We start from the raw sequence: 20,244 nt of genomic DNA on the forward strand, positions 1-20,244 counted from the left end.
GGTGCAGTGGTAGAGTTGCTGCCTTACAGCGCCAGAGACCGCGGGTTCAATCCAGACTATGTGTGCTGTCTGTACGTAGTTTATGCATTATCCCTCTAACCGTGTGGTCACGGGGGGAATGCTCCGGGTGCTCCGGTTTCCTCTCACACTCCAAAGACTTACAGGTTTATAGGTTAATTGGCTTCGGTAAAAATCGTAAATTGTCCCTAGTGTGTAGGACGGTGCTAGTGTACAGGTTCGTGTACGGGCATCGCTGGTCGGCGCGGACTCGATGGGCCAACGGGCCTGTTTCCGCGCTGTATCTCTATACTAAACTAAACACGTCCAAACATCCCTATAAGATTGGAGGTCCCTGATATTGTGATGAGACAGCTGCTGAATTCAAGGCTAGTTTGCAATTGAATAACAACGTTGTCTATCTACAACCAAGCTGGAAAGGGTACAGAGAAGATTTATGAGGATGTTGCCAGGACTCGAGGGCATGGCAACAATAGGGCGAGGTTGAGCAGCCTAAAAGCCCTGTCCCACGGTACAAGTTCATTCCAAGAGCTCTCCCGTGTTTGCCCTAACTCAGAGATTTACGGTAATGGCCACTCGTCAGTACTCGAGGCTCTGGTGGACATTTTTCAACATGTTGAAAAATCTTCACGAGTCTTCCCATGCTTACCTGCCATTAGTGAGTCTTCCCAAGTACCTGCCGTTAGCGTTACGAGCCGCTAAGAGACGTCCCCGAGCTCCGACGTACCTACTACATTCATTCTCCGTGCTTACCACAAGTTTGATTTTTTTTAAACTCGGGAGAGCTCTTGGAATGAACTTGTACCGTGGGACTCTTTATTCCCTGGAGTGCAGAGGGCTGAGGGGTGATCTTATAGAGGCCAGGCAAGTGGTCAAGTGTAGATGGGACATGTTGGTCAGTGCGGGCAAGTTGGGCCGAAGGGCCTGTTTCCACGCTGTATGACTATGACTCTCTATATGCTTCCACCACCACCCTCTGCTAAAGACTTGCTCCTCGCGTGTCCTTTAAACTTTGCTCCTCTCACCTTAAAACTATGCCCTCTAGTATTTAATTTTTCCATCCAAGGAAAAAGGTTTTGACTGCCTACACTATCTATTCCTTATCAATAGCAGCAACCTCTCGCAGAGGACCATTTGCTGTACATGGAACTGTAGTGACTGTAAGTAAGAAGGCACAAATGTGAACCATTTCACCCCCAGCTGGAGGGAATGGATTAAATATTTTTTGATGGTAGCGTTTAAGGCTGGAAAATAGACCTGGACTCACGGAAGGACTCAAAGATCGTGTTCCAGGGAAGGGGAGGGTGGAGATAGAGGATTATCGGGTGACTTGTAAAAGGAACAATCATCTCATATGTTTCTTTGAAGCTAAATCCAGCAGAGCGTTGAGATAAAGTGTGGCATGGTCCCAGTAAAACTGATTTTTACACTGTGTGCAAATTAGCCAAACCGTGGGAGGATGAGTTGCTGAAAGGAGGAATGAATCGCACATAAGCAAAGTGAATTGGAAGCAGGTTGAATGATTACATAAACGTAGTCCTAATCTAAAATAAAATAGATAGGCTTGCTTGTCCCGCAATAATATGTGGCACATTTAAGCAGAAATGTGTTGACATGGTTTTGAAGTAACTGTTTAAATGTGGAATACTGACCTGGATTCACGGAAGGGCTCATAGATAATGTTCTAGGATAGGGTGGAGTTTGGGGATTATTGGGTGGCTTGTAAAAGGAAAATCAACCTATACGTTTACGGGTGGCGCAGCAGTAGAGTTGTTACCTTACAGCGCCAGAGACTGGGTTCGTTCCTGACTACGGGTGCTGTCTGTACAGAGTTTGTATGTTCTCCCGGTGACCGCATGGGTTTTCTCTGGGTGCCCCAGTCTCCTCCCACATTCCAAAGACGTACAGGTTTGTAGGTTAAAGGCCCTGTCCCACTTTCCCGAGTTACTCACAAACTCTCCCGAGTTTTCCCTTTGATTCGAACTCGGAGAATTACGGTAATGGCCATTCGTAGGTACTCGGGGCTATTATTTTAACTCGTGGACATTTTTCAACGTTGAAAAAACGTCCCGACTTACCTGATGTCCCGAGTTCCTACGGCTGGCATTAGGAGCCACTACGAAAAATCTATGGACTTCTAGGGGCTCGCTACCGACGTTACCCGACATTCCCTGAGTTCGAATCAAGGGGGAAACTCGGGAGAGTTCGTGAGTAACTCAGGAAAGTGGGATAGGGCCTTAATTGTCTTTGGTAAAAAATGGAAATCGTTCCTAGTGTGTAGGATAGTGCGAGTTAGTGTACGGGCTGATCACTAGTAAACAAGGTGAACTAAACTAAATTGTCTAAATTCAAGGTCTAAATTGACCTTGTTGGCAGTGGCGTGGGTGCTCTGGTTTCCTCCCACACTCCAAAGACATACAGGTTTGTAGGTTAATTGGCTTTGGTACAAATTGTAACTCTGGAGAAAACCCATCGGTCCCAGGTAGAACGCACAAACTCGAACGTCAAAAGTCAAAGTCATAGGTTATTTATTAGTCACATACACCTAGGTGTAGTGAAATGCTTCTTGCCAGTGCAGCACATAAAGAAAGAATACAGACATAACATTAATAAGAGATTAAACATAAAGAACATCCCCCCACAATGGCTCCCTCCATGAGGGAAGGCACAATGTCCAGTCCCCAACCCCAGTTCACCCATAGTCGGGCCCATTGAGGCCTCCACAGTTGCCTCTACGGAAGCCCGATGTTCCTGGCCGTTCTCGCCGGGTGATGTTGCTCCGGCGTCGGGAGAATCCTCGCAGCGGCTTGGGAACCCTGGAACGGCCGCTTCCGTACTGGAGGCCGCGGCTTCCGAAGCTCCACAACTGGCGATCTCATCTAGAGATCCCAGGCTCCCGGTGTAAAGTTCGGCGCCGCCGCCCGCAGCTGGCCGCTCCTCAAACCCGCAGCTCCGCGATGTTTTCCTCAGCGGTCTTCAGCTCATTGGAGCTCCAGCGCGGCGACCCAGACAAGGCATCGCCCGCTCCACGATAGCGCTCCAGCGCTGTGCCGCTGCCGAAGCCGTGGTTCTGGGCAGTCCCCGACAGGAAACGCCGCTCCAGGCCCGCTGGTAGGCCGCGAGGACGGGTCGAAGCTGGAGCCCGGAGAAAAGCTGCCTCTCCGACCAACGTACCGACAGCACCTGTAGTCAGGATCAAACCCAAGTCTCTGGAGTTGTAAGGCAGCACCTCCACCATTGTAGCACATTAGTAATATGTTCATTATAGACATTGTGGGCCGAAGGTCCTGTTTCTGTGCTCTATGCTCTATCTATGTATGCAGTGACATTTAAGGGGCTTTTAGATAGTCACATGGAATGGAGGGAGATGGATTAAGTGCAGGTCGTATAGGTGGGATTAGTTTAGCTTGGCTTAATGCTCGACACAGACATCGTGGGCCAAAAGGCTCGTTCCTGTGTGGTTCTTTTCTTTGTTCCATGTTCTCTCTTGAAGTCATGAATCTAAATTGAAGTCATTGCGGCATTTTCTGTTTACATTATCCAGGCTCTGAAAGAGCTACCGTGGCAGCAGTGCCTCTAAGCTGTTAAATTTTACAATTTCAAAGTATTAACTCTCTCTCCAGCTTGAACTGTGATCAGAAACCTAGGACCACGGCGATGACAGGAGTGAAGCCCACAATTAAATAAGTCATGGAGTCTGATTTCAGTCCCAATAATGGCCCAGCATGCGAATAACAGAATAGAGCGAGTGAAGGCATGATTTGTACCAAAGTAAAAAAACGACATCAATGCCTCAACCGTTAGAACTCCCCGACTGTTCTCCTATTATTTATAAGGAGGTTACGCGCGCTAACTGGATCAGGGAAAGTGCGTGGAGGAGAGGGAGAGAGGGAATTTCGCGACTAGGGTCTGTTAACAATTCCGCAGATACTCTGTGAAGGTTAATTTTTTAGAAGCTCTCTGAAAGTTTTCTTGATCTGCCTAAGCCTCAGCGTTGACAGCTCGTTCCTGCTCTCCCGGAGGTTAGCTGCCACTCATGGATCAGTGTATGGCAGAGGGGAAAGCCCACAGCTTATCCACCTGACCCGAGAGCAGCTCTTGTGCCCCCCAGGCGTTCAGTGTAGGGTCTCTCCCTCTTCTCCCCTCTCCCATCAGGCACGAGGTACAGAAGGGTGGCACGGTGGCGCAGCGGTAGAGTTGCAGCCTTACAGCGTCAGAGGCCCAGGTTCAATCCTGACCACGGGTGCTGTCTGTATGGAGTTTGTACGTTCCCCCTGTGACCGCGTGGGTTTTCTCTGGGTGCTCTGGTTTCCTCCCACACTCCAAAGACGTACAGGTTTGTAGGTTAATTGGTTTCGGTAAAAATTGCAATTTGTCCTTCGTGTGTGTAGCGTGTGGGGATTGCTGGTCTGCCTTAGACTCATTGGGCTGAATGGCCTGTTTCCGTGCTGTATCTCTGAACTAAACTAAACTAAAGTGTGAAATTGCTTACCTCCGGATTCAGGGAGAGTTTCTTCCAGCTGTTATCAGTTTAGCAGTTTCTTCCCAGCTGGAGAGTGTTCCTGAGCTGCCATCAACCTCAATGGAAACCCTCGAACTATCTTTAATCGGACTTCATCTTGTACTAAATGTTGTACCTTTTATCCTTTATCTGTACATTGTGGGTGTCATGATTGTAATCATTTATAGTCATTTCTTTGACTGGTTAGCACACAACTAAAGCTTTCCATTTACCTTGGTGCATGCCACAATAATAAACAAATCTAAAGGTTGATTGGAGATGGATACCAATAGTCAGAGGCAGCTAGACAAACACAAACGTATAACCATTGAATTCTCCAATTTTAGGTTTCTAACCAACAATACCTTGCTATTTTTTTCCCGCCTCTCTTTCCTGTGTTCCACCTGGATATGCACCCGTTTCTCCCACTCTTTTTCCCCATTCCAGCTGTTATCAGTTTAGGTCTGAGTGCAGGTAGATGGGACTAGGGGAAAATAAGTGTTCGGCACGGACTAGAAGGGCTGATATGGCCTGTTTCCGTGCTGTAATTGTTATATGGTTATATGTTATATGGTTATATTCCCACTGTCTCCTTCGACATATATATCCCTTCCCCTGGCTTCACATTCCGTGCCTCATCCCTTTTTATCCCATAACCTTTTTGTCTTCTTTTCAGCTCTGGCCTTTGTCTGCCCATCTAACGATCAACCTTCCCCCCCGCCCCCCCCCCCCCCCCCACCTCCACCCCCCCTCACCTGTATCCACCCATCATTTGCCCCCCCCCCAACTCCACCCCCCCTCACCCGTATCCACCCATCATTTGCCCCCCCCCAATATTATAATCAGCTCTGTAAATTGTAAATTGTTCCTAGCGTGTAGGATAGTGGTAGCGGTGAAAGCTGATCGGCACAGATTTGGCGAGCTGAAGGGCCTGGTTAAGTCTAAGGCCTAAAGTGGAGTAAAGTCTCAAGTGTAAAGTGGAGGAAACACTTTGCAGCAACTAATTCCACTGTCTCGCTCCTTTTCCCCAGCCACAATTACCTGCGAGGATCAATCACCATATACATCATCAACCTGCACAGATCAAGGAAGAAAATCAAGCTGGCTGGAGCGTTGCGGGACAAGACTGTCCACCAGTATCTCTTCCAACCTCATGGAGATCAGGGGCTGTTAGCCAAGTAGGTACAAGAGTGTCACCAATGGCAGTACCAGTCAGCTTGGGTAGCTTACAATCCAGTGGTATAAGTTGGTGTCGTAGTTTCACTGTCGTCCGGCTGAGATCATTGCCTGTATTACTCGTTATCACCTTCCCCAAAGCCAACAATGGACCATTGTGGGCTCCACCTTTCCTTGATCATCATTGCTGGCTTTGATCTGTCTTTTAGCATTAATTTGTTCTTATGTACCTTTTCATATCTCTCGTTTCCCTCTCCCCTGACTCTCAGTTTGAAGAAGGGTGTCCACCGACACCTATTCATTTTCTTCAGAGATGCTGCTTGACCCGCTGAGTTGCTCCAACTTTTTGTGTCTATCCTTGGTATGAATGTTGAATTCTCTGATTTTAAGTAACTTTTACTTACACTCCCCTCCCCTTCCCCCTTGCTCCCTTCCTCCACCCTCGTTGTTTCACCAGTTCCACAGTTTACCACATTGTGTCTCTCTTGAGATCACACCTTCCTTAGCCAACAATGCGTTTACCAGGCAGTATCTCTGGAGAAAAAGGATGGGTGACGTTTCGGGTCGGGACCCTTCTTCAGATCCTTGGCCACCCATCCTTTTTCACCAGAGATGATGCCTGACCGGCTGAGTAAAGCCCCTGGCCCACTTACCCGAGTTACTCACGAATTCTCCCGAGTTTTCCCCTTGATTCAAACTCAGGGAATGTCCGTAGCAAGTCCGTAGGAGTCCGTGGATATTTCGTAGCGGCTCGTAATGCCAGCCGCAGGTACTCGGGGCATCAGGTAAGTCGGGAATTCTTTTCAGCATGTTGAAAAATGTTCACAAGTATAAAAAAAAATAGCCCCGAGTACCTCCGGCTGGCATCTCCGAGTTTGAATCAAGGGGAAAACTCGGGAGAATTCGTGAGTAACTCGGGAAAGTGGGACAGGCCCTTTATTCCAGCACTTTGTGTCTATTTTTGATATAAACCAGCATCTGCAATTCTTTGTTTCTACAATGGGCCTACTAGGCACCTCCCTGCCTGAGGCCCTTTTTCGCCAGCCCTGACTGGCCCTGGTATTTTCTCACCTCCAGCTCTGCACCACCCCCTGCCCCCTCCCCCCCCCCCAACCCCCTACTTTCAGACTGAAGAAGGGTCCCAACCCGAAACATCACCTAACCTTTTCCTCCAGAGATGTTACCTGACCCGCTGAGTTGCTCCAGCACTTTGTGTCTATCTTTGGTATAGACCAGCATCTGAAGATCTTTGTTTCTACACAATAGTCTAAATGCAGTGGGACCAGCACCTTATAAAGCCTCAGCATTACATCTCTGATGCAGGGAAGTGCGGTGAATGCGGTCACGGGACGCGTCTATCTGCGTCCGTATCGGTGGAAGACTCGACGGCTATCAGTGAACAAGCAGCTGCACGTCAGGAGACGCAGCAATGCAGCCCCTCCCCTCTACAAAATATTAAACCCTTGGTGACCCACTGACGCATTGGAACAGGAAGCAGCTGGTCTGGTCGGCCCCTGCCAAGTGGGCCTGTTGGCCAAGCCGCCAAACGACAGGCCTCATGGAGGCTGGAGCACATGTGCGCTGAGATCTAATCGCCGATGGTCATCTGTTTCCCTTGAAAGCAGAGTTGGTGGCCTCTGGTCGTCAGATTGGGTTGTGGGTGGAGGGGGGGGATGTAGTTGGGGAGAGGGTGGGAAGTGGGATGGAGGGACTGGGGGCTGGGGACAGCGGCGTGGCCGAGAAACGATTACGTTTAATTACTTCCTCTTGGCCTGGCCCACTTGAAAGCTATTCCTCACGTCCCTGCCAGGAGATGCTTGAGCACAAAATAAAACTTAAAACACAAGCAGGGTCACACATGCAGGCCGAGTGATGGGTTGCAATGAAAACCCCGATGCCTTCACAGAGGCCTAATTGTAGCAGGAAAGATCCAACAAGTCTTTTATCCAAAGTTGAGGAAGAAAATGTAGAAAAGGAACTGCAGATGCTGGTTTATGAAAACAAAGACACAAAGTGCTGGAGTAACACAGCCGGGACAGGCAGCATCTCTGGAGAACATGGATAGGTGACGTTTCAGGTCGAGACTTCTTCAGACTGATTGTGTGTGGGGTGGGGGGGGGGGGGGGGGGAGAGAGAGGTGGTAGAGAAGAGGGGTAGGACAAAGCAAGCCAGGTAATAGCCAATCCCAGGCGAGGGTTGTTTGATAGGCAGGTGATAGGGTGGTTCAGTTGCCCGATAACAGCTGGGAAGAAACAGTGCCTGGAGGTGTGCGTTTTCACACTTCTGTACCTCTTACCTGATGGGAGAGGGGAGAAGAGGGAGTGTCCGGGGTGAGAATGGTCATTGATTATTATGCTGGTGGCCTTGCCGTGATGGTCAACATTGAGATGATGTTCAAACTGCGAACGGCCATCCCTCGAAGCTGCAAGATGTCGCAGTCACTTGAAATAAGGGACTGCAGATGCTGATTATTACACAAAATGACACAAAGTGCTGCAGTAACTCAGCAGGTCTCAAGAAAGGTCTCAACCCGAAACTTTGCCTATCCATGTTCTCCTTGTTACGGAGAGCATGGACAGGTGAAGTTTGAATACGGAGATGGTACGTTCACCCTGTGACCACGTGGGTTTTCTCCAGGTGCTCCAGTTTCCTACTACACTCCAAAGACGTGCAGGTTTGTCAGTTAATTAGCCGATAACTTGTGCCTGGTGTGGAGGATGGTGCTAGTGTACGGGGCGATGGCTGGTCGACGTGGACTCAGTGGGCTGTAGGGCCTGTTTCCATGTTGCATCTCTAAACTAAACTAAACTAACCTAAATGATGGTCTAAAGCAGTGGTTCCCATCCTTTTCATGGCCCCCTTGGGCTCTTTAATTTTTCTGTGGCCCCCCCCCCTGACATTATTAGCGGGAAAAAAGTGGCCCCCTTCATTGAACCTGTGGCCCCCTAAATCCCCAATTTTTTCTGTGGCCCCCCCTGAAATTTGCCATGAAATAGCCCCAGGTTGGGAATCACTGGTCTGAAGCTGCCTATTTGTCATGCAGAAGCAAGTAATGTATTGGAATTGGAATTCTTCCTACAGCAAGGAATAACATCCTGCATGTTCTCACTGTGAATGTGTGGGTCTTCAGTCTCCTCCCAGATAGTTTAGTTCAGTTTAGTTTATTATTGTCACATGTACCGAGGTACAGTGAACAGCTTTTTATTGCGTGCTATCCAGTCAGCGAAAAGACTATACAGGTCCACCGCTGATTTTCTAACACCCTAGGTTCCAGAGCCTTTCTGGATTATCCGTTTTGCTGGACCAACAGAGGTCACAGTCTCCGAGAGGAGCCCAACAGTACTGGAATGAACGCTGAGGAGCTGAGATACTGGCCCACAATGTCAGCTTCAGAGGTCAGCTATGAGAATGGATCTGCCGGAGCTCCAGAACCGTGGCCCACCGGGGGCAAATTCCACCCGCCGATCGGTCGCGTTAGTCCCGATGAGATCAAGACCGACCTCCTCAACCGGCCTAGTCGCTACAGTCTTGGGGGAAATTCAGATGCGCTCTCGTAATTTTGTGCTGATTAAGGGATAGACTCGATGGGCTGAAGATAGGACCTTCAGTTTCTTAAGGGAACATGGAAACAGCACCAGGGCCAGGGGACGTTTGAGGAATGTACGGGTCACACTCTGGGTTTGGTTCTTGATACCATACAGAGAAGGACCAATGCGTGCGCTGCAGAGGAAATGAAGAGCGCTGTAATTTGGTGGAGTCAAGGAGGAAACATTGTAGAGAGGAAGAGGGGGGAGAGCTGGATCAAATGCGGTTTGTTACAGTGGCATTCCAGATGTTGATGCAGATGGATCGAGTCGGATGGGAGCGTGCTGTTGCCTCAGGTAGCGGCCTGGAGCGCTGTGGGTCTTTGCACAGTTCACAGCCAGAATCCCAAAAGGCCAAAGCTTGACAGGTTGATTAAAAGTATATTTTCCACGCTCACTAGATAATTCCCCACCACAAATCTAAATTCCTTTGAAGAAGCCTGTCTATGTTTCAACATGGACCACAGTACAGCCTTTGAATATGAGATGCACCGTCTCATATGAGATGTTCAATTTGACCGGTTTCCGCGTCTGCGTTTCCCACCAGACATCAGCCCTTGACGGGCTTGTTGTTTGGTCTCTGGTGAAGGCTCCTGTTGACCCTCATCAGGAGCATCTCAGTGGGAGGCCAGGACATGGGCACGAGAAACTGCGGATGCTGGGATGGGCGACGTGTTGAGTGTTCACCCTTCTTCCAGAACCAGGGGCCACAGTTTATGAATAAGGAGTAAGCCATTTAGAACAGAGACGAGGAAACACTTTCTCACAGAGAGTGGTGAGTCTGTGGAATTCTCTGCCTCAGAGGGCGATGGAGGCAGGTTCTCTGGAAGCTTTCAAGAGAGAGCTAGACAGGGCTCTTAAAAATAGTGGAGTCAGGGGATATGGGGAAAAGGCAGGAACGGGGTACTGATTGGGGATGATCAGCCATGATCACATTGAATGGCGGTGATGGCTCGAAGGGCCAAATGGCCTACTCCTGCACCTATTGTCTGTTGTCTATTGACTATTCTTCAGAAGCGTGCAGACTCTTCCTCCATTTCTGCGCATCTCTCTCCAAAGCAAACTCTTTGAGAGACCCATAGGAATAGAGAGGCTAGTGAGAGTGGTGCAGAAATAGAGTAAGTTGGAGAGGGTGATGCAGAAATAGAGAGTTTAAGTTAGAGATGTGCGGAAAGAAAAAGTTTGGGTTAGAGGGAGATGAGCAGGAATAGCCAGTTTACATTAGAGAGAGATGCACAGAAAAGGAGAGTTTAGGTTAGAGAGAGATGCACAGAATTAGAGAGTGGCACCGTGGCACAACTGGCAGAGCTGCTGCCTCACAGCGCCAAAGACCCGGGTTCGATCCTGTCTGTACAGAGTTTGTATGTTCTCCCTGTGACCATGTGGGATTTCTCCAGCGCCCACAGACAGCACCAGGGTCAGGATCCATCCCAGGTCTCTGGCGCTGTGAGGCAGCAACTCTACCACTGCGCCACTGTGTTGCCTTATATGAGTAAATATAGCAAGTCTTCGAACAGAGAACGTTATTTGACCTTGTTTTAGCAGACTGACGACCTGGTGTGTTTCGAACTGTGTGAAGTGAAGCAGCCTTATTCAGTGCCAGCAGGGTGCACTGATAATTATTTCACTATTCCTTCGGTTTTAACTTTAAGAGCAAAACAGTATGTCCTTTGATCCGAAGGGGAAGAATGTACCTGGAAATGTATTTAAAATAAAAGCAGGAAATGTCGGAAATGCTCAGCAGGTCAGGCAGCATCTGGTGAGAGAGAAACTGAGCTAATGGGCGGCACGGTGGCGCAGCTGGGAGAGCCGCTGCCTCACCGTGCCTGAGATCCGGGTTCGATCCTGACTACAGGTGCTGTCTGTGTGGAGTTTGTACGTTCTCCCTGTGACCGTGTGGGTTTCCTCTGGGTGCTCAGGTTTCCTCCCACATCCCACAGATGTGTGGGGTTGTAGATTACTTGGCTTTTAAATGATAGTGGAGGAAACTCTCTGTGCATTTTTAAGGCAGGCGTATATAGAATTTGGTAAGCAAGGAGGGTGAAAGATTGTTGTGGGATATTAGTTATAATCAGGTTAGCCTTGACCTTATTAACTGGTGTGGGAGAGTCAAGTGACCAAGTGGTCTAATCCTGTTCCTAACTCGCATCTTACTTGCTTCTTATCAAGTCCACAGCACAAGATTAGAAATTGTTCAGCCAGACTGAGCACACTTCTCAGCATCTGCATACAATGGCGTCTTGGGCATCTTGGGCATGGCGGTGGAAAGATTGGTGGAAACAGGGCAGCAACGTGAACGCTCTTTTCTTGACCCCCATCTTACTTGCTAATCCATCACTATCTAATATACCTTGAAATCTATGGAATATTAGATGAGGCTGTATAAGTCACTGATCAGACCTCATTTGGAGTATTGAGAGCAGTTCGGACCCCCATATCTGTGGAGGGATGTGCTGGCATGGGAGAGGGTCCAGAGGAGGTACACGAGAATGATCCCAGGAATGGTTGGGCTAACGTATGATGAGCGTTTGACAGCACTGGGCCTGTACTCACTGGAGTTCAGAAGGATAAGCGGGGACCTCATTGAAGTTTACCGAATAGTGAAAGGCCTGGAGGGAATGGATGTGGAGAGGATGTTTCCACTAGTGGAAGAGTGTAATAAGAGAATAAAAGGATGTACCTTTAAAAAGGAGATGAGAAGGAATTTCTTTAGTCAGAGGCTGGTGAATTGTGGAATTCAATGCTACAGATGGCTGTGGAGGCCGTCAATGGATATTTTTAAGGCGGAGGTTCTTGCTTTGTACGGGTGTCAGGGGTTATGGGGATAAGGCAGGAGAATGGGGTTGAGAGGGAAGGATAGATCAGCCATGATTGAATGGTGGAGTAGACACAATGGGCCAAATGGCCTAATTCTGTTTCTATAATTTATGAACTTATATGGGATCTCCAACCACATGACCCAAAATTGAGGCGTTTCAAGATTCGGTACGTCGACAAATACTCTTGAAATTCGACAGGTAGGCACCATGGCCTGGCTCGGCAACTTGAATGCCCAGGAATGAAGGAGATTACAGAGAGTGGTGGACACTGCCTGGTCCATCACAGGTACTGACCTCCCCACCATCGAAGGGATCTCTAGGAGTTGCTGCCTCGAAAAGGCAGTCAGCGTTATCAGTGACATACACCACCGTGGACACGTTCTCATTTCACACCTGCCATCAGGAAGAAGGTACAGTAATCTGAAAATTGTGAACAGCTCCTTTCCAACAAGCTCTTGAAGACTACACACATTAGCTATGAACTATCTTGGTTACACTGGAGACTTCAGGCTTTGGCTTTTGCACTAATCATTTTATAATCTATTGAACTTTTTTGTGTTTGTTATGCTATCTATAGGTACTCTGTGTTCAGCCCTGTCATGCTGCAAGTAAGAATTTGACTTGTTCTGTGTTCTAAGATACAGTGTGGAAACAAGACCTTCGACTCACCGATCACCCCTTACACTCACACAATCCTACACACACTAGGGACAATTAACCTACAAACCTGTACGTCTTTGGTGTGTTGGGAGGAAGCCGGAGGCACAGGTGAGAAAACCCACGCAGTCACAGGGAGAAAGTAAAACTCCATACAGACAATCAGGATAGAGCCCGGGTCGCTGGTACTGTAAGGCAGCAGCTCTACCACTGCACCACCTGGCCGCAGACACGGTACTAATGACAAGTAAACCCTCTTGACTCTTGGTGGATTCCGAGAGGTGATATTTTTACCCAGAACGGCTCTGTTGAAGTTGCCTTTGTCTGCAAGCGATACATGGGTCCCAATGGTGCAGTTGACAGAGAGGTGTGCTTTCCTAGTCCGCCACTCCTCTGCGCGGGTGCTTGCAACCCTGCGGTACGAACATCTCGCTAATTTCAAGTAATCTCTGCATCCTCTCTCCCCCCCACCCCCACTCCCCCACCCTAGTCGTGGTACTCGTTCCACTGTTCACGTCCCTGTATCCCTTCATTATCACTTCTGCCCCAGCCAACAATGACCCATGATGGGCTCCATCTGTTGCCAGCCCTTGTTTGTTCTGGCCTTTTCTTACCTGTAATTCCCTCCCCTCTATTTTCAGTCTGAAGAAGGATACCGACCCGAAACGTCACCCATCCTTTCTCTCCTGAACTGCTGCCTGACCCGCAGAGTTACTCGGTTTATACTCGCTAGAATTTAGGAGTTTGAGGGGGGATCTTATAGAAACTTTAAAAATTCTTAAGGGGTTGGACAGGCTAGATGCAGGAAGATTGTTCCCGATGTTGGGGAAGTCCAGGGCAAGGGGTCACAGCTTAAGGATAAGGGGGAAATCCTTTAAGACCGAGATGAGAAAAACATTTTTCACACAGAGAGTGGTGAATCTCTGGAACTCTCTGCCACAGAGGGTAGTTGAGGCCAGTTCATTGGCTATATTTAAGAAGGAGTTAGATGTGGCCCTTGTGGCTAAAGGGATCAGGGGGTATGAAGAGAAGGCAGGTACGGGATACTTAGTTGGATGATCAGCCATGATCATATTGAATGGCGGTGCAGGCTCGAAGGGCCGAATGGCCTACTCCTGCACCTATTTTCTATGTATCTGTATCTTCTGTGCACTATAGGGGTGGACACAGACAGTTCCCATGGGAACGCCGGATGGATTCGCTCAGGAACATGACACCAAGTGAGGTTCATAGCAATCTACCGCCATCTCATGGCAGGTGGCATCTTAGTTTAGTTTACATTATTGTCACGTGTACTGAGGTACAGTCAAAAGCTTTTTTGTTGCATGATATCCAGTCAGCAAAAATACTACACATGATGGTGGGTGTATGGACCGAGCTGCCGGAGGAGGTAGGTGAGGCAGGTACTATCGCAACGTTTAAGAAACATTTAGACAGGTATATGGATAGGACAGGTTTAGAAGGATATGGGTAATATGCAGGCAGATAGGTCGTATAGATGGGACATATTTATCGATGTGGGCAAGTCGGGCCAACGCTGTAAGACTCTATGACTTCATGACTCTATGAATACCATCAAGCCATCCACAGTGTACAGAGACAGGATAAAGGGAATAACGTTCAGTACAAGATAAAATCCATTAAAACCGATTAAAGATAGTCCGAGAGTCTCCAATCAGGTAGATTCCTCTAAACCTATCCGATACATGTATCTGTCTAAATGTTTCTTAAATGTCGTGATACTACCTGCCTCAACTCCCTCCTCTGGCAGCATGTTCCATACACCCACCAGCCTCTGTGCATACGTTGCTCCTCAGATTCCTATTAAAACTTTCCCCCGCTCATTTTAAATTAAGGGAGGAGGAGGGCCATTTGGTTGCTCTGAGCTGGCTTATATTTGATGGGCCAAATGGCCTCAGAAAATGTCCTTTGGAAATAAATATGGGATAGAGCGTTACACTGGCAAGCTGAATTCATTTCTACACCATATTTAGGCTACACTGGGCTACAGATGATGAGCATTTGACGGCACTGGACCTGTACTCGCTGGAGTTTAGAAGGATGAAGTGGAATTCATTGAAACTTACTGAATAGCGAAAAGTCATGCTAGAATGGAGAGGATGTTTCCACTAGTGAGAGAATCTAGGACCCGAGGGCTCAGCCTCAGAATAAAAGGACGTACCTTCAGAATGGAGATGAGGAATTTCTTTAGCCAGAGGGTGATGAATTTGTGGAATTCATTGCAACAGACGGCTGTGGAAGCCAAGTCATTGGGTATTTTTAAAGCGGAGATTGACAGGATACTTGATTAGTACGAGTGTCAAAAGGTTTAGGACTGCAGATGCTAGAATCCTGAGCAAAACACAAAGTGCTGGAGGAACTCAGTTGGCCACTGGAGTCATTCAGTGTGGAATGGGGTTGAGAGGGAAAAATAGATCAGCCATGATTGAATGGCAGAGTAGGCACGATGAGTTGAATGGCCTTATTCTGCTCCTATGTCTTATAGTCTTATGTTTGCCATTGGCCAGTGTATGGAGATTGCAGACTGACATCCCAGGAATTTCCATCTGACCTAACCTCTCCCTCTTCATCATTGAATTGAAAGTACGGCGTGGAAACAGACCCTTCAGCCCCCCCGAGTCCACAGCGATCATCGATTCACACTAGCTCCATGTTATCCCATTTTCATACCCACCCTACACACCTGGGACAATTTTACAGAGGCCAATTAATCTACAAACCCGCATGTTTAGATTAGTTTAGAGATTCAACATAGAAGCAGGCCCTTTGGCCCACCGAGTCAATGCCGACCAGCGATCACTCCTATGACTTATGAACTTAAATCCCAGAGAATTCATTGGCTTTGAAGACTCAAAGCCAATCCACAGAAAACATCAAGAGACAAAAGACATTCCCCCTGTGCTGGTTGGTGAATGTGTGGTGGAATCACTTCTCTCAGCTTTCTGCCTGGACTCGCTCATTAATTTTTCAAATTCATTTCATGAAAAATGTCCATCAGTGCCAGGGGCGGAAATCGCTGGGGAGGGGGAAACACAATTCCTTGGTGGCTACGTGCACGCTCGCGCACACACAAAAGCGAGACTTCAGAGGCTTCAGCCGTGGGCCCTGCAGACGGTAACATCGGGAGCTGACCTGGTTGGTGACCGACTCCGAATTCCAGCAACAGCAGCTTCGTCCGCCCCAATCAGGCTTCAATCGGCCCGTTCGCAGGGCCTTTCATCGCCCGGCGCGGCTTAAAACTGGCCGCGGGATCTTCCATCGCCCGGCAGGGGCTTCAACATCGGGAGCCTCGATGGCCTCGACGTAGCAATTTGACCGCTGGGCGATGGAGGATCCCACAGCCGATTTTAAGCCACGCCGGGCGATGAAAGGCCCCACAAACGGGCCAAATCAAGCTCCGCTCTATGATCTTTGCTCCACCAGAATGTCTCCCTCCTCCAATCACCACACTCTATCCTAAGTCTTACCCCCCCTACTTCCGCCTCTGACTGACACCTCCCTCCTTCAATCATCGTGCCGAATCATCATGTCCCGCCCCTCCCTCCCACTGCCTGCTGACCGACGTTTCTCTCATCCCCACTGTCTCACGGAAAGCGGAGATTTTTAATAGATTTTTTTTCACCGAATTTCAAAATCCGCACTACAAAACATGGGGGGGGGGGGAGAGGGATTGGCCCCCACCTCTCAAAACATGGAGGGGACGTGCACCCCATGCCCCCCCGGGGTTTCTATCCATGATCAGTGTAAAAGTTTGCCATCAGCAGCTTATGCAAACCTCATTCCAAATGTGGATAGAGATCATTCAAAACATCTCACGACATTGTTATTCATGGAACGTAACAAAGAATAATGTTATCTTCTCAGCAGCTGCTTTCAATTATTTTTCAATGCTGCACAGGCGCTGGGTATCAGTCATCCGATTTTCAGCTGAGTGGCACTTTCCCCAGAGAGTATAGATGATGATCTCTGTTCTGGGGACGCAAGAGATCGCAGATGCTGGTATCATGAGCAAAACACAAAGTGCTGGAGAAACTCAGTGGATCATAAAGTCATCGAGGCCTGCAGTGTGGAAACCGGCCCTTTGGCTCAACATGCCCACGCTGGCCAAAAGTACCCCATCTACACTCATCCCATCTGCCCGCGCTTGGCCCGTATTCCTCTCAACCTATCCAAATGCTTCTTAAACGTTGTGATAGTACCTGCCTCAACTACCTCCTCCAGCAGCTCATTCCATACACCCACTGCTCTTTGTGTAAAAATGTTGCCGCTCAGGATCCCATTCCTGTAAATCCTTCCCCCCTCTCACCTTAAACCTATGGTTCTTCATTCCCCTACACTGGGTAAAGACCCTGCGCATTTACCCTACTTAATACCCTCATGATCTTATATACTTAGCGGTGTCAGACAGCATCTGTGGAGGGAAATGGACAGACAATGTTTAAGGTCGGGACACCTCAGACTGAAGATTGGTCCCAACCTGATATGTCACCTAACCATGTTCTCCAAGGATGCTGTCTGACCCACTGAGTTGCTCCAGCATTTTATGCCTTTCCTTGGAAAATCAGCATCTGCAGTTCCTTGTTTCGACAGTCTGAAGAAGGGTCTCGACCTGAAATGTTGCCAGTCCATTTCCCTCCACAGATGCTGCCTGACCTGCTGAGTTCCTCCAGCACTTTGTGTTTTGCTCAGTTCTCTAGTCGAGTCACTTTGCGAAAGCCTTCATGAACTGCGTGTGACCCTCCTGAGGTGTTATGGCTGCCCTTTCCCCCCATGGATACTTATCAATCTACCTTTTTACTCCTATTTATTTTCTCTCCTGCAACTGGCCTTCAGTGTTTTGTCTCCATTCTCTCACACTGTGGCCCTACAGCGCTTTGTAAGATACATTATTTATTTTGGCACTGCTGCTGCTCAGTGTCCCTCTCAACAGGCAAGGGCAAGTATCAACGACAGGGTCAATGGAGAAGCAGGGGGAATAATTGTGGGAGCTATGACCAAACCCCATCGATTAGTCTGTGAGAATCATAGAGTCCATACAGCATCACACTGTCATAGAGTCATAGAGTCATAAGCACCAACTTGCCCAAGGCCGGCCAACATGCCCCATCTACACTCGTCCCACCTGCCCGCATTTGCCCCGTATCCCTCTAAACCTTTACGGTTCATGTACCTGGAATAATTAAGGTAAGGAGATGGGGTGAATGCACGGGTCTTAAACCCAGAGTAGGGGAATGAAGGACCAGACGGCAAGGGGTTTAACGTGTGAGGGGAAAGATTTAATAGGAACCTGGGGGGGGGGGCAAATGTTCACTCACAAGGTGGTGGATATACAGAACGAGCTGCCAGAGGACGTAGTTAATAACAACATTTGAAAGTCACTTGGGCTGGTAGATGGATAGGAAAATATGAGCCAAACGCAGGCAGATTGAATGAGATTAGATGGGGCACCTTGGTCTGCATGGACAAGTTGGGCCAGTGGGCCTGTTTCCGTATTGTATAATTCTACATAATTTCATTGTTCCGATTTGGTACATATAACACTCTTGACTTATGAATGTTATTTTATTATCCAAAGACTGTCTCCGAGACAGCGTGAGCGTTGAACAGCCGATGTGCCCGTTGACGGTGGTCTTGTTTTACTCCCAGGTCAGTCCAGTTGAACGGTCGTCCCTTGGTGATGGAAGACGACGAAACCTTTCCTGAAATGAAACCAAGAACTCTTCGAGCGGGGAGGATGGTGGTGATCCCACCTCTCTCCATTGGCTTCTACGTGGTAAAGAATGCAAATGCGCCCTCCTGCAAGTTTCGGTAGCCGAGCGGCCCAGCGTCCGAGAAGCTGCCTCCGTCTCCTCCAGCGATGCTAAAAACAAGAAAAGAGAATTAACAGCGGACTGTTTCCATCCCTTCCCTCAACATCATCTGAAGCCAGGATCTGGGAAGACTCCTCCAGGTGGACATCACTGTCTCCCCCCCTCTCTTGTCCATGTTGTTCAGAGTTGGTTGGTTCCTCTGGTTGAGATCAGCTCTCACCTGAAAGACAGTGGGATTGTGATGTTGATCCATCCTTCCAAAATAGGACTAAGGGAAACATCCCAGATTCATGGATTACAGCTGTAGGATATGGGTTACCCAACCAGATTAAGTTCTAGGGGGGGAAAAAAGCACTTCAATCAAGGTCTGTGGTAATGTCCATGATCCCACATTGATAAGTTCTCAGGGTCCAGGCAACTTGAACAGACGGTCTTAGTGATGTGGAAATAGGCGTTCAAATGGAGTGGCCCAGTGGTGCAGTTGGTAGAGCCGCCAGAGACCCAGAGACCTGCGCCAGAGACCCAGGTTCGATCCTGACCTCGGGTGCTGTCCGCGTGTGGAGTTTGTACGTTCTCCCTATGGCCATGTGGGATTCCTCCGAGTGCTCCGGTTTCCTCCCACATCCCAAAGAAGTGCAGATTCATTGGCTAATCGGTCTCTGTAAATTGTCCCTAGAGGGTAGGACGTGGATACAAATGTGGAATAACACAGAACTAGTTTGGATGGGTGATCAATGGTTGGCATGGACTCAGTGAGCAGAACGGCTTGTGTATCAATCAATTCAATCAAATCTTACTTCAGCACTCCAGAGTTTAACACCAAGTCATTAATTAAAACTGTTATTTTTTAGGAAATTCTGTTATCAGTAATGACGACTATGTCTTCAAAACCCATCTGGTTCCTTGATATAAGAGTTTATATTATAGAGTCATATGGCATGGAAACAGGCCCTTCAGCCCATCTTGTCACACCGGCCATCATGTCCCATCTACACACGTCCCACCTGCCTGCGTTTGGCCCATATCTCTCTAAACCTGACCTATCCATGTACCTGTCTAATGTTTTTTAAACATTTCGATAGTACCTGCCTCAACTACCTCTTCCAACAGCTTGTTCCATACACCCACCACCCTTTGTGTGAAAACGTTACCCCTCAGGTTCCTATTAAATCTCTCCACCCCACCCCCCACCTCATCTTAAAGCTATGTCCTCTGATTCTTGAATCCCCTACTCTGGGCAAGAGACTCTGTGCATCTACCCGATCTATTCCTCTCTTGATTTTGGACACGTCGGTAAGATCACCTCTCATCATTCCTGCGTTCCAAGTCCTAGTCTCTCACGATTGCTCAGGATGTCGAACCCAGGCAACATCCTCGTAAAAATTTGTAAAACATCCTTGATATTTTTCAGTGACGTGGATTATCCCAGTCACGAGCTCCGGTCCACGTGCAACCCCAGACTCAAATGAAGTCATTGAGTTTATTGTCATCTGTACAAGTAGGGTGAGGTACAGGTAAATGAAAGCCTTGCTTGCAGCAGCATCACTCAGATAAACATGCAAATTCATAAATTAAACATAAATCATTGATAAATTACACATAGATTCTGCAAAAGAAAAGCCAAAATAAGACTTTCATGCAAAAATACACAGTTAGAA

General features: G+C 48.2%; 1 protein-coding gene across 1 annotated transcript in view; it reads left to right on the forward strand.

The window, feature by feature from the left end:
* The window catches only part of hpse2 (heparanase 2 (inactive)), a 168,486-nt gene extending 149,559 nt beyond the window's left edge, over positions 1–18,927 (forward strand). The window contains exons 11-12 of the mRNA XM_033034070.1: positions 5,551–5,697; positions 18,423–18,927. Of these exons, the coding sequence (XP_032889961.1) occupies positions 5,551–5,697; positions 18,423–18,588 (313 nt within the window). The 3' untranslated portion in view covers positions 18,589–18,927. The remainder of the gene's footprint in view (positions 1–5,550; positions 5,698–18,422) is intronic.
* The last annotated feature ends 1,317 nt before the right edge of the window (positions 18,928–20,244 follow it).

This window comes from Amblyraja radiata, chromosome 15 (genome assembly GCF_010909765.2).
Source record: "Amblyraja radiata isolate CabotCenter1 chromosome 15, sAmbRad1.1.pri, whole genome shotgun sequence".
NCBI lineage: Eukaryota > Metazoa > Chordata > Chondrichthyes > Rajiformes > Rajidae > Amblyraja > Amblyraja radiata.